Consider the following 15,289-nt stretch of genomic DNA (forward strand, 5'->3'; position numbering starts at 1 on the left):
GAGCAAAATTCACTTAAATGTCTTACTTAGAAACAGAAATTGGGGGCTCAATTGAGGTCGTAAGTCGAGGAGTGCCTGTACTCTCAAGTCTTGTGGACCAGGCAGAAATGGCCCAACCTCTCCTAACTCCCAGTAGCAAGTTAAAAAAAAGTTTGCATACTAGAAAAAAAAACCCCAGACACAATTAAATAGTTATTGACATTGACTGACTTTTAAGCAGGGATGAAATGACAGGATCCATATTACAATGCCATTAAGAATCCATGAAAAGTTTGCCAAGAAACAATACCGGCTAAGTTGAATGTTAACAAAAAAATAAAAATAAAAATCAAATTTAAAGTGCCAGGACCGAGTTCCTTATCCAAATCACCTTGCATTATTTGAATGTCGGGATGCCACAGTGCGTAATGGCTCTCCCACCTTTAAATGTAACATTTTATTGCTCAAATGTCACTTGTTGTCAAATGCAGAGTCTTTCATAATGGAGAAAGAACAACTGTGTTGAAAGGAAAATTAAGTTCTTTTAACTGGGAGTATTAAATCATCGCCAAGGCTTCTTATCTAAGTCAGTGTCCTTCAGGACTTCCTGACCCAAAATCCCACTTTATTTTCTTTTTCTATTGTAACAGGAACATTTCTTTAATCTTCAACAGAGTTTGGAATCCTGGGCTGACTCTTGTTGAGGCTGAATTAAGTGAAATTCATGGATGGGACCGACTACAAATCTATGGCCAACTGATTTTGACAAATGTGTACTGGAAACCCGGCTATTAAACCATGGCTAACTAAATAAGCCACGGTCTAGCACAAGGACCAAGCTTTGGTTTTGGGGAAAAAGCAACCACAGTGAGTTGCCAGGAATCACAACAGCTATTCCAGGCCTTCCAGGGTCACATCCACACACTTCTTTCTCCCTACATTGAGAACTCGCCTGCGTGGAGATCAAATGGGGCAGAAGGAAAATGGTGATTTGTTTCCATTTACACGCAATTACAGGCAGTCCTCAACTTACAACCGTTCGTTTAGTGAGCGCTCGAAGTTACAACGGCACTGAAGAAAGTAACTTAGGACCGTTTTTCACCTTAGGCCTGTTGCAACGTCCCCAGGGTCAGATGATCAAACTTCAGACGCTTGGCAACTGACTCGTATTTATGACGGTTGCAGGGTCCCGAAGCCACGGGATTCCCCCCTTGAACAAGCAAAGTCCCACGGGAAAGCTGGAGTCACTTAACACCTGTGCTACTAACTTAACAACTGCAGCGATTCGCTTCACGAATGTGGCAAGAAGTTGCGAAAGGGGGCAAAACTCACTTAACAAATGTCTCGCTTAGCTAACATAAATTTTGGGCTCCGCTGTGGTTGTAAGTCAAGGACTACCTGTACAGTATTGACAGAAGGCTTCGCAACTGCAATTTGTCTTTTAATGCCATAGGCCAGTGGTGGCGAACCTACGGCACGTGTGCCAGAGGCGGCACTCCAGAGCCCTCTCTGTGGGCACGTGTGACGTTGCCCCAGCCCCACCTCCCCCCCACGGCCCCCTCCTCACCAGCAGCCCCCCCGGAGGAGAGTCGCCCCCGAGCGTGGCCCGCATGGAGATGGCAGCCAGGCAGCGGAGACAAGACTCTGCCCTTGCACCCTGTCGCGTGCAGTTGATGCTGCGGGGCGTGGGTGGAGGGCATGGCCACCATGGCGCTGCTGGTCCACCTGGGCGATTTGTGTGGAGGTGGTGAGTGGCCCTGAGGGGGGTGGGGGGGGCAGACGGGGCAGTTTTGGGGCACTCGGTCTCTAAAAGGTTCGCCATCACTGCCATAGGTGCATCGAGTTCCTCACGCACGAAAGGGTAACTCCGGTTCTGTTAATGCTATAGTTTGGAGCAGGGATCTAAGGAATTCAAATGGGTTTGACACACCTGGTCTGCACCCACCCAGGCTGAATGCAGATTGCCCACTTCCCAGGACCCCTTGGCAGACTCAGTCCCCCACGGGACTGTTTTACAGCACTCGTCCCCAGACTAAGCCCCTGCCAGCGATTCTGGATCATTTGACGTCTTTACCCACAGCCCGTATGGGGAAAATGGCCGGGAATGATAGGAGCCACAGGATAAAAAAACCTCCAGTGGGACAAAACTGGTTTTATACACATACCAATGAAAGAAAAAGGGAAAAAAAAGGAGGAATGAATGGCTACTTGTGCGCACACACCGAAATCATAACACAAACCGGGTGGTCTAAAATGTCGGTGAGCCCGTTTTATTTACAGTAATACCAAAAAAGAAAAAAGGATCTAAACTCACTTCTAACATAAGGGTTACTCGCACAGCATAGACTGTCATAAATCAATGAAGGATGCCGTTACATAAAAAGCAACTGAGCTGATTTGAAAAGGTGATTCTCTCATCATTAAAATGAAGGTGACTAGGTGGAATTTTTTCTGTCTCTCATTGGTGCGATCTCGAGACAGGCCAGACCGAGGAAACTGAAGTGGACGTTGTTCTTTTGTGCCAAACAACCAGCCCGCACACCATACTTTGGTTTTAAGAGGTCCAGGGTGCACCAATGTACGAGGCTACTGAGGCTGAACAGAGTGCCCTTAACGGTAAGTTTAAGGGAATCACTCAAAAGATTTTTTTCCCCCAGAAAATCGTTCATCGTGGGGCAGCGTGTAGGACTCACCTAGCTGACTAAGGTAAATAGCGCACCCTTTACATGGCGTAAGGAAGAACAAAAAGAAAAAAGAAAAAAAGAAATGTTAAGAACTAAAGTGAGCTAGGGCACCCATGATCGAGAAATGTTCAGGTCTAAAAGGATATTCTGAAATCAAACTGCTCCCTAAGGACGCAGATGCTGGAATTATGCTCTACGGGTTACGACGGCGGAGGCCACGGCAACGAGAGTCCCACCCCAGAAGACGGGGAATTTCGCCTACAGACGGCGCTGGTAACTAGCATGCAGCTGCAGTTGTGCGTTACGCAAGTAATCGCCATAGGCACCTGCGTAACGGGCATCAGACTGCATTTCGGGAAGGCGGCGATAATCCAGTTGAGCCTTTGTTGGCGAGTGGCGGTACGCATGGGGGGAGTCGGATAAGCGGCGGAAATCAGAGAAGTCAGATAAACGGCGGTCATCTGAGAGATCAGAACTGTACCTGGTTAAAAGAAGAGACATTTGGTAAATTTAAAAAAATAAAAAAGAGGCTCACGGCAAACACCCCAATAAAATATACGCTGTGACAAGGGTACCCCTCCCCCCCCCAAATCTGGCAGAGGAGAGCAACGTTAAGTGTGAGCACAGACAGAAACCTTTTAGAAGAATTCAAAGGAGAATTTTTCCCCTCTGCTATCTTAGTTAGAATTGTGTCTTGGGAGTTATTTTGTGTCTTGGATGATACAGAGAAATCTCTCAGCGGCTTAGCTAAAGTATAGCTTAAAAAAGGCACTATGAAGCTCCTCCAGACTTGATGGGACTACAGTCCAGAAATTTCAATTCCAGGAAGGTGAGTTAAGAAGCCTAACTTGCATTAAGGTCAACTTTTGAACTGGTAGGAAAAGTTCCCTGTTAATAACCTGGCCAGGAAAACACTTTTGAAAGTTTGCTCAAGGATTCAGTTATGGTATCTCATGTTCCACATTCAAATCCTACCTGATTATATAACCACTTAAAATTTCAGGCTCCTGGGTGTTGAACGTGGCTCAAAATATAGGGCACGGTGAGCAGGGGATTCTCCCTCCCCCCCACAAGTTGACCGGAATCTAGAATATTAACCCTGGTCTCTTTGGATCAGGAAAGAATCAAATACAGCCCTTAAGTACCTTTGTACTTAAGCTGAGTTAAGGAGCCTTAAAGTGCCTAGCTTCACTTTCATGTGATGGGGTAGATCCATGTAGCAGAGCCAATGTACCTTCCACCAAGTTGCCCAGGTAATTTTGGGTAATTACAGTCTCTCTTCTTCTTATGTGAATGTATTTATAATATGCAGACTGGGAGAGAGGTAAAGTGTGAGTGTAACTATCTTTTCGCTCCCTTTCCCCTTCAAAGAGAAAAAGCACAGAAAAGGGCTGAAAGATCACAGCTGAGAGAAAGGAAAAATAAATAAATCGAAAGGCAGAACCAAGGAAGCAAACGGTTAGCAAGCTCCGTTCCCAACCCCTTCCCGTTTACGGGCACACCCCCAAATTCAAGGATGGGAAAGGAATCTGCCGCCTGATAGGAACCGCAGAACGAAGTCTCGGGTTCGAGTCCCTCTGAAGTACAGAGAGCTCCTTGGACAGAACGCGGGGCTGGTGCGCAAAGCATGATCAAAGCTGCATACCTCTTGTTCATTGCAGCTGCCTTCCTGTAGAGATCCTCACGGCTGCCACGCGGTGGGGAGAGACGTGTCCGTTCGTACAGTGGGTGGAGAGCGGCCGTTTCTGCCTGGGACATTCCCGCGTAGGAAGCTGCCTGCTGCCCGGTCTGGGCCAGCCCATTGTACGCCGAAGCCTGAGACCTATACCCTGCTGCTACGGGGGCCGAAGCAGACTGCTGGACTGCATAGGCTGCGGGCAACGAAGCAGACAGCTGCGTTTTGTAAGCGGCGGCCGCCGCCGCAGCATCCTGCATGCTATAGGCCGCTGCCAGGTTGGCTGCAGACTGGGTCCCGTAAGCAGACGACGCCTGAGCCCCGTAGGAAGCAGCGTGGCCAACGGCGGGCTGGACTCCGTAGGAAGCAGGCTGGGCCGAGAGAGAGTGAGCTGCGTACAAGGCGGACTGGCCGGCTGCCGCCTGGGCCCCGTAAGAGGCGGAGAGGGCAGTTGCTTGGGCCCCGTAGGAAGCGGCGTAGGAGGCAGCGGTCTGGGCCCCGTAAGCAGCAGCGTACGTTGTGGAGGGCTGGGCTTCGTAAGTGGCGACTTGGGAAGCAGCGGCCTGGGTTCCATAGGCTTGAGCATTGTAGGATGTTAACGCCGCGGCGGCCGCTGCTGTCTGAGAATTGGAAGGTCCCATGGCAACAGAGGACTGGGCTCTGTATGCATTGGCCAGCATAGTCGAGGGCTGGGCTCTGTACATGGCTGCTTGCCCAGTGGTAGGCTGAGGCCTATAGGCCATCCCAAGGGATGCTGCAGGCTGATCTCTGTAGGAAGCCTGCTGGCCAGTCATGGGAAGCGCGTAGCCTGCTCTTGTGGGTGAGCGTCTTAGCGGGCTCCGGTCCCTTCTGAAGAAAGACGGGGAGATCTGCCTGGCTTGGCCGTTCGAGTCGAATTTGGTTAAGTTGTTATTATTCATCCGCTGCTGATAATCGTAGTCAGCGGAAGAATAAGCCGGATTGGCCATTGGGAAGGCAAGGTTCCCGGATCTCACGCCGTCGTTCCTGGTCTGCATGTTCTCTAAGGTTGGGATTTTGTTCTTGTCATCTCCGCCAAACTGGCCGATATAGCCTGCAATCCCCCTCTTGTGAGCTTTGTTGGAAAGTTCCACATTGATCCTTTTGCCTTTGATTTCTCTCCCGTTCAGGTGTTCAATGGCGGTCTGAGCATCCTCGTCTTTCTCCATGTGCACGAACGCGTAGTCTGATAAAGCAGCAGACAGAAGGTTATCAATAAGGAACACATGACATTTCATTACTGGAAACCATTCCTATTGGGAGATGCCTTGGATACAGAGAAAGGCTTTTTAACCCACCGTGCATCCACTGGGAAGCAGTCTCTGCCCGCGACAGCGGGCAGCTTTGCCATTCTAACAGCTACGAGGAACAACAAAGAGGCCACTGGCTTCTAGCAAGGCACAAGATACTGAACGCTGCTTTAAACCTCTTCCACCTTAGCACCGGGGTTCCCCTCTCGCCCACTAACGCCTCTAGTATCTGAAGGATCTGCTTAGCTGATTTCACAAAAAGGAGGATTAATTCCCAGGAGATCACCGTGCAGAAGACAGAACAGGTTTGATTATTATTATTATTATTATTATTTTACTCCAGAGGGCAAAACTAGAACTGGGCTCAGGCAAACATTAGGAGACACTTCCCATGAGAGCTTAGTTTAGAAGTAGAACAGGCTGCCTCTTGCTCTCTGGAAGACCTTTAGACAGAGGTTGCGTAAGCCAAGCATCAGAGACTGCACTGAACGGGGAATGGGATTAAGTAATCTCACGGGTGTTTTCCCAAACAGTTATCTCCATGGTGCTGTATCTTTTTCACTTCACCATATTAATCCTGAATAAAAGACTATGAATGCTATCAGTATGTTATCTCCAGCCCAAAATGGAGAACACTCAGAACACAGAATAGGGTTGGAAGAGAGTTGCTTCTGAACCTAAATGCACGGGAAAATGTCCAAAGCACAATGTAACTGTAACAGCTTTTAATACTAGGTTGGGACTTTGTTTTTTTTAGAAACACTTTAAAAATAGTGCGCTTAGTATTGTGCTAAAAAAAGCTTAAAAATGAAATGATCTTCTAAGGTAAAACCGGTGGCCTAATTGGGACAACGCATAGTAAATTTATACTTTTATATGGCTTTAATCAGTAGAATAATACACAGCTTTGATGAAAATGAATTTCACTTAATAGAAGTTGTGAGATGATGGTTATCTTTCTACAGTGCCTCTCTCCCACTAAAGGATATGCAGATTAAGGACCTAGAACACATACAAGCATCTCCTACACTTCACATTAGGTGCAGAACACATGTTAAGACTTTTCCCTTCTGAATTCACATTGGTGATTATAGAGTGAAGATTGTCAAAACTCTCAGGAACAAGTTATCAACATTTCTTTCTGCTTCTCCAAGTTAGCGCAAACCAGAAACCAACTAGCAGTGGGAACTGATGGCTTTCAACTCTGAACATTTTTTATTAAACAAAATACCCAACTATCCATTAATCAGAAATTATGGGGAATAAAGGTATAAATTAGGGTTACAATTCTTGGGTAGCAACAAGCAACTTTGTTGGGGAATAGCATGATGGCCACAGATGGCTATAAATCCTATGTCTGCAATACTAAGAACCATCTGATAGGAGCTGTAAAGGCAGTTGCCTCTGATCATTGTTCTGTACTATGTGCTATGTCACATCTGCTGAATTATTTTATACTTGGGTTGGTTCACTGATGAATCATGCTGGATTTCCCAAAACTATAATTTCCCTCTTTTTCTACAAGAGAAAATCAATCCAAACCTAACGGTAGAGAATTTCTGAAATAAGGACTAAGCCAGACTGGGCCAAAGTTGGATAATGTTGCAAACAATCGCCAAATTCCAATTCTGTTTAAACAAAATAGAACTACGGGACAGAAATCAGACCAAAAATGTGGAACTATTTTAGTAAACCCTGAACCTGGGGACACAGATTACTCTCCTTATTAAGAAATAATAAAAGGGCTCTAATCACATGGTTGATAACTAGGAATAGTGGAGGTTTTCATGGTTCAATGTTCCAAGATAAAAGCTCCTTTCCCCTTGGAAACTGAAGACTACTAATGTTCTTATTCTTTAGCCTCCAGGAAAAACTTGCCTGAGTAACTAGACCTATTGGTTGTTGCCACTGGAAAAGCCACAGGAATCCAATAGCCACAGGATAAGGCACGCCCCATGTTCAAAAAGTCATAGAGTCACAGGGCTGGAAGGGACCTTGGAGGTCTTCTATCAACGACTACTAGCATAGACTATCAATCCATGCTTTCATAGCCTCCCATTCGGACTACTTGCACTGCAAGTAGGAAAAGCAATATCACAAAAATGATAAGATTTTTTACTAGGCACAAAGTTTTGCTCTTCCTTTTGGCCACAGGTACAAAAACGTCTAGACCCCCATCTCCCAACCACCCAACCTCTTTGAAGTCTTTTGACTTACAACCTTTTGTTTAGCAACCATTTCAAAGTTACGACGGCGCTGAAAAGTTACTTGTGACTGGCCCTTGCACTTCTGCCCGTTGTAGTATCCCATGTGATTTTGCTTGGTGCTTGGCAATCAGCATGTATTTACAAGGGTTGCAGCGTCCCCGGGGTCCCGTGATTGCCATTTGTGAGCTTTTGACAAGCAAAGTCAATGGAGACATCGGGTTTCACTCAAAAACCACGTTAATTCACTTAAAAACTGCAGTGATTCGCAACAGTGGCAAAAAAAAGATGGAAAAAAAGATGTATGGACTACAGTAGTATATCCAACCTCTACAATGGGATTCTTGGAAGAACCAAACAGAATAAATATTTCTCTGGCTCCGAGATGGAGGGGGGAGAACAAAGCTCCAAATACATCAAATACATCTGGATGGGGAGAAATAGACTCAGGCTCAACCCTTCCAAGACTGAGTGGTTGTGGCTGCCGGCTCCCAGGTATGGTCAGCTGATTCCATCGCTGACTATAGGGGGCGAAACCCTGGCCCCCTCGGAGAGGGTTCGCAACTTGGGGGTCCTCCTGGACCCACGGCTGACACTGGACGACCAGTTGGCGGCTGTGGCCAGGGGGGCATTTTACCGGGNTTCCCAAACAGTTATCTCCATGGTGCTGTATCTTTTTCACTTCACCATATTAATCCTGAATAAAAGACTATGAATGCTATCAGTATGTTATCTCCAGCCCAAAATGGAGAACACTCAGAACACAGAATAGGGTTGGAAGAGAGTTGCTTCTGAACCTAAATGCACGGGAAAATGTCCAAAGCACAATGTAACTGTAACAACTTTTAATACTAGGTTGGGACTTTGTTTTTTTTAGAAACACTTTAAAAATAGTGCGCTTAGTATTGTGCTAAAAAAAGCTTAAAAATGAAATGATCTTCTAAGGTAAAACCGGTGGCCTAATTGGGACAACGCATAGTAAATTTATACTTTTATATGGCTTTAATCAGTAGAATAATACACAGCTTTGATGAAAATGAATTTCACTTAATAGAAGTTGTGAGATGGTGGTTATCTTTCTACAGTGCCTCTCTCCCACTAAAGGATATGCAGATTAAGGACCTAGAACACATACAAGCATCTCCTACACTTCACATCAGCTGCAAAACATACGTTAAGAATTTTCCCTTCTGAATTCACATTGGTGGTTATATAGAGTCAAGATTGTCAAAACTCTCAGGAAGAAGTTATCAACATTTATTTCTGCATCTCCAAGTTAGCACAAACCAGAAACCAACTAGTAGTGGGAGACTGATGGCTTTCAACTCTGAACATTTTTTTATTAAACAAAATACCCAACTATCCATTAATCAGAAACTATGGGGGGAAAAGGTATAAATTAGGGTTACAATTCTTGGGTAGCAACAAGCAACTTTGTTGGGGAATAGCATGATGGCCACAGACAGCTATAAAACCTATGTCTGCAATACTAAGAACCATCTGATAGGAGCTGTAAAGGCAGTTGCCTCTGATCATTGTTCTGTACTATGTGCTATGTCACATCTGCTGAATTATTTTATACTTGGGTTGGTTCACTGATGAATCATGCTGGATTTCCCAAAACTATAATTTCCCTCTTTTTCTACAAGAGAAAATCAATCCAAACCTAACGGTAGAGAATTTCTGAAATAAGGACTAAGCCAGACTGGGCCAAAGCTGGATAATGTTGCAAACAATCGCCAAATTTCAATTCTGTTTAAACAAAATAGAACTACGGGACAGAAATCAGACCAAAAATGTGGAACTATTTTAGTAAACCCTGAACCTGGGGACACAGATTACTCTCCTTATTAAGAAATAATAAAAGGGCTCTAATCACATGGTTGATAACTAGGAATAGTGGAGGTTTTCATGGTTCAATGTTCCAAGATAAAAGCTCCTTTCCCCTTGGAAACTGAAGACTACTAATGTTCTTATTCTTTAGCCTCCAGGAAAAACTTGCCTGAGTAAGTAGACCTATTGGTTGTTGCCACTGGAAAAGCCACAGGAATCCAATAGCCACAGGATAAGGCACGCCCCATGTTCAAAAAGTCATAGAGTCACAGGGCTGGAAGGGACCTTGGAGGTCTTCTATCAACGACTACTAGCATAGACTATCAATCCATGCTTTCATAGCCTCCCATTCGGACTACTTGCACTGCAAGTAGGAAAAGCAATATCACAAAAATGATAAGATTTTTTACTAGGCACAAAGTTTTGCTCTTCCTTTTGGCCACAGGTACAAAAACGTCTAGGCTCAACCTCTCCCAACCACCCAACCTCTTTGAAGTCTTTTGACTTACAACCTTTTGTTTAGCAACCATTTCAAAGTTACGACGGCGCTGAAAAGTTACTTGTGACTGGCCCTTGCACTTCTGCCCGTTGTAGTATCCCATGTGATTTTGCTTGGTGCTTGGCAATCAGCATGTATTTACAAGGGTTGCAGCGTCCCCGGGGTCCCGTGATTGCCATTTGTGAGCTTTTGACAAGCAAAGTCAATGGAGACATCGGGTTTCACTCAAAAACCACGTTAATTCACTTAAAAACTGCAGTGATTCGCAACAGTGGCAAAAAAAAAGATGGGAAAAAAGATGTATGCACTACAGTAGTATATCCAACCTCTACAATGGGATTCTTGGAAGAACCAAACAGAATAAATATTTGTCTGGCTCCGAGATGGAGGGGGAGAACAAAAGCTCCAAATACATCAAGCCACTACACACCACCACGTTCCCGTTCTTAATATTTTGCTGATATGCCCCCCCCCCCAAGGCAAGGAGGAGCAGAGAGATTCACAGTCCCTTCCTCCCCCAACCTTCTGGATATCGCAGCCATCCGTAACAGAAGTACACCGTGATTAAAGCACCAGACTAGAAACGAGGAAATGATGAGTTCGAGTCCCGCCACCTGGGAGACTTTGGGCCAGTATTTCTCTCTCAGCCCAACCCACCGTACAAGGTTGTCGTGGTAGGGAAAATGAGGAGAAGAAAGGTATGTTAGATATGTTCGCCTTGAGTGATTTGTCAAAATAACAAAGGCAGGATACAAATAAAAACGATCTGGCCAAGACTGGAGGCCTTATCTCTCCCCACCCCACACCCAGCAAGGAATTCAGACTAATAAAACGGGCACCAGTTGACGGAAGATGGGCCTATCGGTCCCTACTGAGCCGTGCCCGCTCTTGGCCGAAATGCCTGTTTGCCCACCGCGAGGGCACCCATAGGAAGAGAAGGTCCACAGCGCTGCGCTCCATCGTTGGCACCGCTTGGCGACACCGGGGTCCGATCCCACCCACCCGCCCCCTTAAAAGCACCTCCTCCCTCCCCAGCCTGCCCTTTCCGTAGTGTGTGGCGGCGCCCGAGCCAAAGGGATAAAGGGCGGCCTGTCGCTCGTCTTTGCAAACCGCCGCCCGGCGGGTACGTTCGGTCAGCGGGTCGGAGCTGTTGCAAGAACTAATGAACAGATGAAAAGGGGAAACAGAGCAATGAGCATTCAAATCACAAAAAAAAGCCCACCCTGGAATCCCACCCTGTCCTCCGCTATAGGTAGTCCTCGACTTACAACTGTCCGTTTAGTGACCATTACAACGGCACTGGAAAAAAAAAAGCAACTTGTGATGGGTTTTTGCACACCCTCGCAGCCCCCCCCCAGGCCACCTGATCCAAATTCACACATTTGGCCCCTGACTCGAGTTAGGACGGTTTGCAGCGTCCTCCGGGAGGCCAGGTGGTCTCATTTAGTGACCGTTCCAAGTTACAACGCACTGAAAAACTTGCGATGGGTTTTTTTCACCCTCGCAGCCTCCCCGCAAAGCCAAAATTCACACATTTGGCCCCTGACTCGAGTTAGGACGGTTTGCAGCGTCCTCGGGGGGGGGGGAGGCCAGGCGGTCTCGTTTAGTGACCGTTCCAAGTTACAACGGCACTGAAAAGCTTGCGATGGGTTTTTTTTTCCCACTCTCGCAGCACCCCCCCCCAAGGCCACGTGATCTAAATTCAAACATTTGGGCCCCTGGCTCGAGTTAGGACGGTGGCCTTGTCCCCGGGGAGGTCACGTGACCCTCCGTTTGCCACCTTCCTACAAGCAAACCGCAACGGGGATGCCGGATTCGCTTAACCGCCGCGTCCCTGCGGCGATTCGCTTAACGACCGTGGCAAGAATGGTCGGAAAACGGGGCGAAAAATCACGCCACTGTGAATTCCGCTCAGCAGTGGAAATTTGGAGCGGGCGGGCGGGAGGGCGGGGGCTCTCCCCGGGGGTCGTAAGTCGAGGACTACCCGCCACCGGCGGAGCCGAGCGCGGGATCAGAGCCTCCCCCGTCCAGAGGCAGCCTATCTGGGGCGAACGGAAGGCGCCTTTCCCCCCCTCTCTCGGGCCCCTACGCGCTACCTTTCACGATGTCGCACTCGATGACGGGCCCGAACTCCTGGAAGAGGACGCGGAGCTCGCCGCTGGTGCAGGCGGCCGAGACGTTGCCGACGAAGATCTTGACGGTGTGGGTGGGCCTCGGGCGGGAGAACTCGACCACCACGCGGTGGCAGTGCAGGAGGTGCCCGTTGAGCTTCTGGATGGCGCGCTCGGCCGCCGCCTCGTCGCGCAGGTGGACGAAGGCGAACTGCTTCATGAGGGCCACCCTCACCACGTCGCCCGGCACGGCCGCCTCGAAGAGGTCGCGCAGCTCCACCTGCGACGCCTCCTCGGGCACGTTGCCCACGAACACCTTCACGCCCGGCTGCATCGGATCCGGCCGTCCCGAGGAGAACCGGAGAAAAGGAAAGAAGGGAGACGACGCGGCCCCACAAAATGGCGCCCGCGAGAGCGACGCGGTTTCTGAGGGGGGGGGGAGAAAGAGTGTGGAACGCGTCGACGCGCCTGCGCGAAGCCCGGACACGCCCCCTCTGGCTCTGTCTGCGCGCGAGCTCTCGCCCGGCTCGAGACAGGCTGTTCCGGAGCATGCGCAGCAGCCTCGCTGGGATGAGGCGTTTTCCTACAAAAAATACAGCGAGCTGCGGAAAGGCCTGCGGCCCTCAACACGAAAGGAGGGTGGGTTCCCCGCGGAGATTGGGGTTCCCTAGAAGGGGAGTGAAGACCAAAGGAGGGTGGATTCCCCGCGGATATTGGGGTTCCTTAAAGCGAAATGAAGAGCCTTCAAGTTGCGCCGCTCTTGGGGAATAGCTCTATGTGACGGCGCGCTGAAACTCAACGCCTCTTTCGCGAGGTCTCTCACTGCGCTTGCGCAGCTGAGCGCCTCCCCTCCCGACTGCCATAGATATAAAAAGTTAGAAGTTTGCTTTTAGAAGTTTGCTTTTATATGTAGGTGGGACTTTTGAGAATTTCTTCCCCCTCTTATGGGTTGGAAGTGACAGCTGCATAAATCATGGCAACAAATTCGAATTGGGGATTAGACCAGTGTTTCTCCACCTTGACAATTTTAAGGCAGGTGGACTTCAACTCCCAGAATTCCACAGCCAGCATTGCTGGCTGTGGAATTCTGGGAGTTGAAGTCCACCTGCCTCAAAATGGTCAAGGTGGAGAAACACTGGATTAGACACTAGCAGCTCCTCTCTGATGCACCTTATAATTTATGAAGGGAAGTCCTGCAACAGAAAAGTTGCAGTATAAACTGCATTTCCTGAACCTTTCTGGTTTACCCTACAGCTGCCTATCCGAAAAGACCTTTGTTTTTCAAAATTGGCAACTTTACTGATATGTGGACTTCTGGGAGTTGAAGTCCAGGCCTCTTAAAGTGGCGACGTTTGAAGACACGTAGCTAGCTTTTAAAAAATCACGCACAAAACAGATAGCATCCCCACGGAATTTCAGAAACCGATATATCACAAAAAAAGAAGAGATCCATCTTGCCTGTAAGGAATGCATTAAAAGCCAGAAGAGATACAGCAGCTGGTAAGAAGAATACAATTTAATGGCTGGCTTAAGTTAGTAACTTGGCTGTTAAGTGAGTCTGGCTTCCTCGCTGACTTTGCTGGTCAGGAGGTCCCAACAGGGGATCACGTAACCCTCCCCCCACCCGGGAAGCTGCGACCGTCATAAATACGAATCGGCTGCCAAGCGTCCGAATTTTAATCACGTGACCATTGGGATGCTGCAACGGCCAGAACTCTCTTTTTTTCAGTGCCGTTGTAACTTTGAACGGTCATTAAATGTACTGTTTTAAGTCCAGGATTACCTCTGCTAACAATTTTTGGCATTGTAGCAACCCTAGTAGGCATCTCAATATATTCTTCTTAAGCTAAAGAACTATGATGCTGGAGAAGACTCCTGTGAGTCCCCTGGACTGCAAGGCGATCCAACCGGTCGGTCCTGGAGGAGATCAACCCTGACTGTTCTTTAGAAGGCCAGATCCTGAAGTTGAAACTCAAGTCCTTTGGCCACCTAATGAGAAGGAAGGACTCCCTGGAGAAGAGCCTGATGCTGGGAAAGATGGAGGGCAAGAGAAGAAGGGGACGACAGAGGATGAGGTGGCTGGATGGAGTCCCTGAAGCAGCAGGCGTGAGCTTCAATGGACTCCAGAAGATGTTAGAGGACAGGAAGACCTGGAGGAACGTTGTCCATGGGGTCGCGATGGGTCGGACACGACTTCACAACTAACAACAACAACAAAGCTAAAGACAGCAGGACAAACAATGCCGCGTCATATTGCCCTAGCCCAGCCCAGGGGTAGGGAACCTTGGCTCTTTTATGACTTGTGGACTTCAACTCCCAGAATTCCTGAGCCAGCATAGCTGTTGACCCGGAATTAGAGGACAGCATAGGAAGTACCAATTTTGAATATGTGCAGATGGCCCTGCTGTCTTTGGGCCCTTGCAGAGTCCTGGATGCAGGGTCACGAAAGGACAGCAAGGAAAACACCCCATGTCCGAACCCACCTGGGAACGTACGATGTCTTTAGGGAAAACACCCAAAAGGGAACATTTTTAGCTACTTCTGCTTTCTCCCTTCTTATCTACGGTGTGCCAAACTTACTGGGTTAAATGTTGATCTGATGTGTGTGTCAGCTTTGCTGGGTGGATGGCTTATGTAATCAGAAAGAATAAATACCAGGATTTCTTGTCCTTCAGGGTTTCTCTCTTTTAGAGGAGCCCGTCTTTGTTCAGCTGAATAAAAACATGAAGCTTAAAGGCAACTTCTGATTTACTGTATTTTTTTTATCAAGCAAAACCTCAGACCCTGCACAGCAGTTCCCTACCCCTGCCGTAGCCTAACAGAGAAAGTTCCCCTCTGCCTTTTAAACTACCCACCACAAACTCATCAGGGCAAGCCTCATCCATTGCTGCAGACACGATCTGTTCCTTTTCTTCCTTCCATGCCCGCAGAGAAGGGGAAAGAGATTGTTCCCTCAATCCTAAGATAGGAGGAGGAGGAGGAGAAGGAAGGAGAAGGAAGAAGGAAGAAGGAAGAAGGGAGGAGCAGGAGCAGGAG

General features: G+C 47.9%; 1 protein-coding gene across 1 annotated transcript; it reads right to left on the reverse strand.

The window, feature by feature from the left end:
- Nucleotides 1–2,230: 2,230 nt before the first annotated feature.
- Nucleotides 2,231–12,587, reverse strand: LOC107288992 (RNA-binding protein 14). Its single transcript, XM_015817673.1, has 3 exons — nucleotides 12,239–12,587; nucleotides 4,309–5,542; nucleotides 2,231–3,144 (listed from the first exon to the last, which is right to left on the reverse strand). The coding sequence occupies exons 1-3, from the start codon at nucleotides 12,585–12,587 to the stop codon at nucleotides 2,922–2,924; spliced, it is 1,806 nt and encodes a 601-aa protein (XP_015673159.1). The 3' UTR covers nucleotides 2,231–2,921.
- Nucleotides 12,588–15,289: the final 2,702 nt, after the last annotated feature.

The sequence above is a fragment of the Protobothrops mucrosquamatus genome, unplaced genomic scaffold (genome assembly GCF_001527695.2).
Source record: "Protobothrops mucrosquamatus isolate PMUCROS unplaced genomic scaffold, P.Mucros_1.0 scaffold621, whole genome shotgun sequence".
Taxonomy (NCBI): Eukaryota; Metazoa; Chordata; class Lepidosauria; order Squamata; family Viperidae; genus Protobothrops; species Protobothrops mucrosquamatus.

Excerpts from the sequence above, each read along its gene's own strand:
- LOC107288992 (XM_015817673.1), bottom strand. The coding sequence starts at position 12,587 with ATGCAGCCGGGCGTGAAGGTGTTCGTGGGCAACGTGCCCGAGGAGGCG. Across the intron at positions 5,543-12,238 it reads CGAGTGCGACATCGTGAAAG|ACTACGCGTTCGTGCACATG; the intron begins GTAGCGCGTAGG and ends CTGCTTTATCAG. Across the intron at positions 3,145-4,308 it reads GCAGCTGCAATGAACAAGAG|GTACAGTTCTGATCTCTCAG; the intron begins GTATGCAGCTTT and ends TCTTTTAACCAG.